Below are 9,128 nucleotides of genomic sequence, written 5' to 3'. Positions count from 1 at the left end.
CCTGCTGTGGTGCTGACTTGACCTGACTGACAGAGGCAAGGCTCTGCTTCCAGGGACGAAGCTCGGCGCCTGTAGCTTGTACACAGACAACTGCCTCGGTCAACCTGCACTGAGTTGCTGTTCAGTTTTGCCTGGCATCGTTTCATCTTGATGGTGAATGCCCGAGAGACACGTTTTTCCCTTCTTTTTTGTGACAGCCATTTTAATTTCTTCCTTAATCTTACTACACTGTACTCACGCATCTAATTATGTGCAAAGAAATCTGCCATCATTTACAGAGGTCAGCAGAGAAAAAAAAAAAAAAGCTTATAAATACCACACTCATAACTCAGCTGCATTCTAAGCACTATTTTTAGTGCAAATAATTTTTGAGACAGCTAGTTCAGATCTTGCCCCAGGGACAGAGAGGCTCAGGAGATGCAAAATCAAAAGTCTGGACAAGTACTTTCCAAAAGGGTTTCTTAAAATCAATTTAAAATTGATGTAGTCGTCCCTCAGTATCCACAGAGGACTGGTTCCAGGCCCTACAGACACCAAAAACCCACAGACACTCAAGTTCCTATAAAAATGGTGCAGTATTTGCATATAACCTATGCACATCCCCCCACTTTAAATCATCTCTGGATGCTTACATCAATGATACGTAACATGATGTAAATGATACTTACATAGTTGCTGGTGAGCAGCAAACTCAAGTTTTGCTGGATTTTTTCCTTTTTGAATATTTTCCATCGGTAGTTGATAGAGTCCATGGATATGGAGGACTGACTGTACAATACACTCCTTCCTGTGGCTCAGAGTTAATACAGTTTAAATGTCAGTGCTCTAGATCCCCTAGAGGAGGGCATGGCAACTTACTCCAGTGTTCCTGCCTGGAGAATCTCCATGGACAGGGGAGCCTGGTGGCTACAGTCCATGAGGTTGCAAAGAGAGTTGGTCATGACTAAGCAACTAAGCACAGCACAGCTCTAGGCTAATGCTCTAGAGCTTTCTGAGCCTCAGTTTTCCCACCTAAAGTAACAATAGTATTAATAATGTTACTGTGAGAATTAAAGGAGAAAACCGTAATTGCTACAATTTATTCAGGTCTTATAACACACTACAGACAGCACCAGGAACTTCACATATCATTCACTTATTCACTCCCTCAACAAAACAGCATTTGAGGAGGCCTGGAAGACACATGGATGGGCCATGAGGATCACCAAGGGCCAAGCACACTGGCAGAGGGAAGACAAGGTGACAGCAGGGCTGGAGCAGAGCTGAGGGGGCTGTGGACGAGGATGCTGAAGGAGCATGGGGAGGCATCGTGCAGGGCTGGGTGGACCACTGGAAGGACTGCACTTTTTACTAGGGCAGCTGCTGGAAGATTCTGAGCAGAGGAATGACAACCATCTGAATTTTGTTTCAAAAAGATTCCACTGGTTATGCTGCAAAGTATGGAGCACAGGAGAGGCTGCAAGCTGGGAAGCCAGCTGGGAGTCCACTGCAGGGATATGTGCCAGACAGGATGGTGCCTGGACTGGGGTGGCAGGAGTGGACGTAAAGATACCATTAGAACTTCTGAAGGACTGACTGCAGGGGTAGGGAAGGGAGGAGATAAAGATGCCGCCAGAACTGGAAGGATGTCCTTACCTGAGATGAAGTTGGACAGAAAAATTGGTGCAGAATTTTTTTTGGAATTCATTTAGATATTCTAAACATGCACAGGAACCTGGTCGTTTAACGGACCCTTCTGGGCACCCTTTCCTGCTCCACTTTCCCTACAACCCTTCCTGTGCTTTCTGCGATCACTTCCCAGATAAACATCTACATCTGAGTCCATGTCTCAGGGTCTGCTTCTGGGGGAACCCAAACGAAGAAATCAAGGGACTGTGTGAAGACGAAACCAAGTGAAATGTTCTGCGTCCCTGGACAGGAAGCAGTGCTGACCCACACACCATCTGCTTCCTACTCCTACATTTTCTCACTTTTAATTGTTCAGAAAAGTTTCCTTCTTTCTCTCCCTTCCAATTATCATGACCTGTATTTCTGTTCTAAGTAACTGCTTCTAATCCCTAAACCACAGGCTTCTATACTCCTTGGATGAAACAGGGAATTAGGGAAAAGTAAGTCACTGAGAGCTGGGTTGTTAAGAGGAATAGTCACTGTCCAGGAAAATTATTTGGAATTGAAATCTATTCATTTAACTCTGCTGCTACTGCTGCTGCTAAGTCACTTCCTGTGTCCAACTCTGTGCGACCCCATAGACGGCAGCCCACCAGGCTCCCCCGTCCCTGGGATTCTCCAGGCATGAACACTGGAGTGGGTTGCCATTTCCTTCTCCAATGCATGAAAGTGAAAAGTGAAAGTGAAGTTGCTCAGTCGTGTCCGACTCTTCGCAACCCCATGGACTGCAGCCTACCAGGCTCCTCCGTCCATGGGATTTTCTAGGCAAAAGCAGCTAAATGTGTCCAAACCTGACAACTACAGCAGAACTCCTCCAGGTGCTGGTTTTCCACTCCATTCCCTAGACACTGATCAGACATGAATGACAGCTGATACCTGAGGGTTTACTCTGCTGTAAATATACTACTATAAACATCTTTTGCGTTTACATTATTAAACTCATTATTTACACCAACCCGAGGAGGTTGTACTATTTGATCACCATTTTACAGCTGAGAAAACCAAGGCACACGAGGTTAGGTATCTTGCTCAAGTCTGCACAGACAGTGAGGAGCAGAGCAGAACTCTTACCAGATGACCTGGCTCCAGAGGCCATCTCCACCCACATACCACCCTACCTCTAGTTCCCTCTTAGTTCTCACATAAACATCTGAAATAGGCACTGCCATCATCCCTGTCTCACCAATCAGGGAACCCAGACACTAAGAGTCGGGGGCAGTGTGCCGAAGGTCACCCACTCAGCTGACAGTGGGGCTGGGAGCCTGGCCCCAGGGCCTGCACTCTTAGTCATCATGCTGCACGCTCCTCATGGCCGGCCGCCTGTCTAGTGTGTGCTAGAACTGGCCAGACAGGGAGGCTGCCAGTCTGACAAGCATGGTCCTGCCTTCCTCTCAGCCTTGCGTGGGAACAGGACAAGTCGATCCCTCACACACTCCGGTGTGTAGGCGCAGGCGGCAGGGTGCAGAGGTGCAGATGGGAGCAGAGGTGAGGCACTGGGTCCAGGTTGAGAGGAAGGTCGGGGAGGCATTCCACAACAGAAGTTTCCTGGAGAAGCTGAAGTCAGAAAACGTGGGAGGCAGGAAGGATGGGTGGAGGACATGTCAAGGACAAGAGCAGTGTCCAATATACAAAGACAAGACCAAGTGCCTAAGGGAGCAAAAGACACATGTAGGGGAGTGCAGGTGATGAGGCTGCGGAGGGGGTGGAGGCATGAGGCCCTGGGAGCATCAGTAAGGCCCCTCCAGGGTCACTGGAGGACAGTGACCCCTCCCATCTTCTTCAGGAGACAGACCAAGGGTTCTGGGTCCTGGGGGTGAGAGGGGCACGCAGGCACAGCAGCGCAGACTCCTCACCGTCTTGCAGAAGCCCTTGCTGTCACCTTTCCATTCAATCATCAAAGCTTAACCATGGAGCCCCTTCCTGGTCTAGCGGCAAACAATGATCACTGTAGACTTCAGTGCTTTCATGACATGGTAGATATACTTATTGAGCCTAAGAACTTTATTAAAAATATAAAATGCTACACTAAGAATGCAGGCAGCAACAGGGATCATGACTACTGAGTGTCATGAGATAATCAAGATTAGGGTGATAATCACACCCTCAGTGGCTGGTGGATATGCAGGCTGAACTCTCAAAACCACCTGCCCTTTCAGCTCTTTGGCCTCAGATAAGGCTAGTTTTGGTGCCAGAGGTACTTCCTCCTTCATAACCCTGCTGACTTATCAAGCCCTAACCTCAGTATGTTTTAACTGTGGACACACAGGGCATCCTGGGTCTGATGGCTCTGATGTGGACACGCGCTGTGACTCGGCCCCTCCCTCCCACTGCTCGTCTCCGGAGTCCCCAGTGCAGAGCGCCCACCACTGCTGCAGTCACAGTGGAAACCTTGGCACTCTTACAGGAAAAGTGGGTGAAACAGGGAAGAAAAGGTCCCTTCCCTATGGAAAAAGCTGGGAGGAAATCCCCCAGGAAAACCAGGGGCTGGCTTGCTTACCACTCGGATCCTTGAACAGAAATCTTCCCAAACTCTGCCTGAATTGTTTCTATTTCATGTTGTTTCCTGATATTTCAAAATGAGGGAATCTTTACAGTTAACACTCCATGGCAGTCACTACAGCTCCATGGGAAAGACTTTCATAGTCATCTACTTGTCTCAAATCCTGGCTTTGCCACCTATTAGGTATCTAACCTTGTAAAGATCACTCGACCTGAGTACAAGTTTCCTTAACTCGTTCAATGAGACTAACGGCTGCCCACCCTATGGGATTCTTACGAAGGTCAACAAACGCAGTATGTCTACAAGTTTCCGGTACATACAGTATTTCCTGTCTGCAAGCTGGCACTTGACTTCATCCTTCTCTTCCTTTCCTGAAAGTTTCCACAGTAGGAAAGACACATAAGGATACAAAAAGTGCTATGAGAAGAATGATTTCAGCAAGCAGTTGACTTGGCCCAGGGGTGGGAGGGTCCATGAGTGAATGCTGGGGATGTGAGTACAGATGGGGGCTCCGTGCTCACTGGATGGTTATGTTACCACAGACTCCGCTCTTCACTGATTGTAGACATTTCCCAGAAACATGCATCTAACAGTGCCAGGGCTTCAAAACCCCAGAAGCCCCTGGGCTGAAGTTCCAATTCCCTAGAAGAGCTTCAGCGCTCCTCACAAGTGGATTCCAGAAAACTACTTCATACCATCACCTCAAAGTCCTCAGGGACCGTGTGCTAAGACGGAGAATCCATATCTTAATATAAGTTAATTCAACTCAAATAATTCCCTCTTTATACCAACTGCAGGAAGCTAAGATTTTTAAGGAGATGGAGAAAGGGTAGGCACTTTTGGACTATAGAACATTCTGGGGCTATAAACAAAAGAAAGCAAAGCAGAGCTAACACTCGGATATAAGGAAACTGGGAGGTGGATGAGGGCCGGGAGATGAGGAGGGGCCACATAACCTCACACCAACCAGCTTCCAAGTCCTGGAGACTAACACCCAGACTGGCATCAGAGCTAAAGGTGCACTGCACATCGAATTTGCTCCTAGACCAGCCCGTAAAAGCCTTGCTACCAGTTCTGTAGGGAAATCTCTCTTTACATCCAAAACATTAATGTGAAACTGAACTCTGGGCACACGATGCTTTGGAATATTGGATATTTCTTATATCGTTCTCCAAAGCAAACAGAAAAACAAAGCACCTACATTTGACTCTGGAATATAAACACACACACTGTTCACCCCCACAGCCTTACCTCTGGGTTCAGCCCTGACTCTCCTTGATTTCACTGTGAGATGGTGACAGGAAGTCGGCTCTGAGGTGAGGTCTAATCATGGCTCACTAGGAGATAACGCAGACATCCAGACACCATCGACAGCTCCTCGGATTTCAAAGCGGGCCTGGCTGATCTGACCCTTGGAGAGCAATGATGTCACTGCCTTGGGTCCCATTTCCCACATGCTCAGTCTCCCTAGAGAGGGTCTGATCTGGTCTAAGGGTGTGTGCTTGGCCACGACCAGAAGGCACCTCGGCTTGGTGCTGGCCGCTGGGCAGCCAGTCCTCCTTGCACTGGAGCGCGCCATCCTGAGTGGTCCGTCGAGCCTCACTCAGGGCTGGCCAAGCCTGGTAGGAAACTCTCTTTTGAAAAATGGGCTCAGAACAACAAAAGCAGAACTGAGCGGAGCCGGTGCATCTCAGTCACAGCCTGAAAATGCAGCCCACAGTGCCCATGATCCAGACTCCTGCAGTTACCCTGGTTTTCATCCTTCCTGGCCCCATTCTTCGTTTTTTCCTTCACTCTCAAGAGCAACCCTCCACTTTTAAAGTCAATTTCTTTTTCTATTTAAGCTGATCTGTCAGTTTCTGCTCTTGTTACAAAAGGACCCTAACATATTTTCAAGTGGTATTAGGTTCTTCCTATCATGCCCTCCAAATCCACCTTTTATTAATACTGCTGCCAGACTGGCTTCTTAAAACAAAGCTCTGATCATTCCCTGGATGTTCACATTAAGCATTACTATCATTAATTCAGCTTATTTACTGAGCTCCTGTTATGTGCAAGGTGCAATTCGACATTAGGAATACAGAGGTGCATAAGACAGACAAGGCCCCCACTTTCTTGTGGGATAAATCAGACAGTGAGCAAGGAAACAAAGAAGGTAACTCTGACTTTGTTAGGAGCTACAAGGAAATAAACAGGGTGCTAGGACTTGGGGGAGAAACCAAGGTTCGCAGAAGATGGTCGGGAAATGCCCTGACGTCACGGCTTAGCTGACACCTAAGACCTCGGTAAAAAAATAAAATGATGAAAACAATGGCTCTCCATAGGTTAAAACGCAAAATTTTAAAAACATGGACTTCAGGGTTCTATCAATCTGGTTTCAAACTACTTTTTCAATTCTCTTTGCTTTAGTTATTGCCTTGTGATAACTTCCTGCTTCAGATACTTTGTCTCTGAGACAGACCTGCAGGTCTCACCTCTTCTGTTACCCAACTTGCAATGTCCCAGGCCTCCTCTAACCCCTCCCCCAACACTGCTCAGCTGAAGCTCACTCACTCTTCCAAGCTCAGCTCAAGGCCTCCATTAAGCCTTTAGTCATGGGCTGGACTGTCCCACAAGGTCTAACCCCAGCACCTCAAAATGTAAGTGGATATAAGGACAGGGTCCCCTAAGACATCAGAAGTTACAACGAATCCTTAAGGGTGGGCCCTAAGGTCCCCCCAAATGAGGTGGTGTTTCTGTAAGAGGTGGGGATAAGGACACAGACACAGAGAGACACTTTGTAAATACAGAGAAGACGACCACCCACAAGCTGAGCAGAGAGGCCTCAGGAGAAATCGACCCTGCCAAAGCCTTCATCTTGGACTTCATGGCTCCAGAATGGTGTTCAACGCCCCTGGTCTGTGGTGCTCTGTTATGGCCGCCCTAGATCACTACACTATACACACCTTCCTGGACCACTGCCATCTGCATCGAGCAAACACCTTTCAACTCCAGTATTATTCCAGTGTTTCTTCAGTGCCACACACTGTTAGCTGTCTGTTCCCCCAGCAGAACTGGAAACTATTTAAGGGCTAAGACTCTATAATGTCTTCTGACACTCTTCACAATGCCCAACACGGTATCTTACACAACAATAAATATTTGTTGATTTTTCTGGACTCTGACACTCTAATTAGATGCAGGAGTGGAAACTGTGCCTTTTGTTTGTTTTCCTAAAGCAGAGCTAGTCCCATCAGTGCCCTTTAGAATACTGTATCGATTTTTCTATTGCTCCCTAGATAAAACCCAACCAAACTCTCCAAACTGGCACACAAGAGTCTTCATATTGTGATCACAGTTCACCTCCCCACCCCTACTGGACAGCATGCAGGTGAGCATTTACCCTACCCACCGTCTTTCTTACCTTTCCTTCACTGGTAGAACTTCTACAGAAAGATCCAAATGTCATTGCCTCTGCAAAGCTCCACAGATGGCTCCTGGCTAGGAGCTCAGCCACCTAAGCCACCACAGCACCTCATCTCTTCTTCAGTACCATTGCTATTTTAAGTTACCTGCCTCTACATCTACCCTCTCATGAGAGTCCATGAAAGGAAGAACCCTTGTTTTTAGCTGTGTATTCCTAACACTTCATGCAGGTCCAACAAGTGCCTCCTGGACAAAGAGCGAAACCATCAGGAAGGCTTGAGACCTGGGCTGGGCCAAGAGAGTTGCAGGTGGCAGCTATCTTTGCTTTTGGTATGAGTGGTTGTGGCCCTAAATCCCATTGGCCAATGACTCCCAACTCTGTACTCCTGCTCAGACTTCTCAGGACTCTTCCATTACAGGATATGCCCCTTGTCCAGTACTGTACCTATGATCCTGACTCTGACCCCCACATCTGCTGGTCTTCACATATTCCATTTAGTTTGGTATGCTGCCAACCAGTAGGTCTCTCAAACTAGAAACCTCTTCTCTTTCCTTTCTAGTCAGTGACCCAGCCTGTCAAGCCCTGGTCATAAACAGCTCGAGTCTGCTCTCCTCAACCCCACTGACATTGGGGCCAACTGAAATGGTTCCTCAGTCATCTCCCGCTAACCCAGACACTCTCTCAGTAACTTGGCCCCTCTTCTGTTAAACACCTAATATGCCCTGCCGTAAACTACCTTAAGTTCCTCAAAGGTGGGGGTCATAGTCTTTCCAACTTCTATTTCCACAGAATGAAGCACATTAAACGCGGGATGGTGTTAATAGGAAGAATGAATTAAACTTCAAGTTATTTTTAAGTAAACTAGTGCCCCAAATTTCTACTTTATTTTTTAACATCGATATTTAGCGATTCTCAAATTCAATGTAACGACTATTACTCCTTAAAGTGGATGAAGGATTTAACTCCAAGCATCAGAGGGTAAAAGGTCTCAAAAATAACCATCAAGGAGAAATCTAAAATGGATTAACCCACTTTCTTCCAAACAAGGAACCAGTACACAACGCAGGCTCCGTCTGGATGACTCAGGGTCAGCGTTATGAACACTCATGGACTCTGCTGAACATGCTGGTGCCCTCAGATGCTAGTCGTGAGCCGCTCCTGACCTTCGGCACCAAGACCCCTAGGCTGCTAGACCGTGCGGGGTCTGATTAACGCTTCCCCCACCTCCCACTGCCAGGCCATCCCGCCGGAGAACCTGTCTCTAAAATCACCCTGCCCGCTAACGTGCTGCTCGAGGGGCTTCTTCCAGAAGCAGGGCACTGCTGCGGGCTGAGTGCGCACCAACCGGAGTGAAGGGCCAGGACCGCGGAGCGTTCCTGCGGTCAAGGGAATGCTCTTCTGTAGTGGGTCAGTGAACTTGCTCCAAGTGAGGGGTCTGGGCGATGAGAGAAAATATGTCCGGGACGCCGGCAGAGGAGATCTCTGGGGCGGGGTCTCCAGCGCGACAGTCGGGAGTCAAGTCCCCCTTCCCCACCCCAACCCCGCAAGTTGCGG

The 9,128-nt window shown here is 48.0% G+C and overlaps 1 protein-coding gene across 1 annotated transcript in view; it reads right to left on the bottom strand.

The window, feature by feature from the left end:
• The window catches only part of ZBTB21 (zinc finger and BTB domain containing 21), a 19,068-nt gene extending 10,102 nt beyond the window's left edge, over window positions 1-8,966 (bottom strand). The window contains exon 1 of the mRNA XM_010835008.1: window positions 7,572-8,966. Coding sequence (XP_010833310.1) covers window positions 7,572-7,616 — 45 coding nt within the window. The 5' untranslated portion in view covers window positions 7,617-8,966. The remainder of the gene's footprint in view (window positions 1-7,571) is intronic.
• Between the last annotated feature and the right edge of the window lie 162 nt (window positions 8,967-9,128).

This window comes from Bison bison, unplaced genomic scaffold (assembly GCF_000754665.1).
Source record: "Bison bison bison isolate TAMUID 2011002044 unplaced genomic scaffold, Bison_UMD1.0 scf7180017864037, whole genome shotgun sequence".
Classification (NCBI taxonomy): Eukaryota; Metazoa; Chordata; class Mammalia; order Artiodactyla; family Bovidae; genus Bison; species Bison bison.
This window is presented reverse-complemented; position numbering and strand designations above follow the sequence as displayed.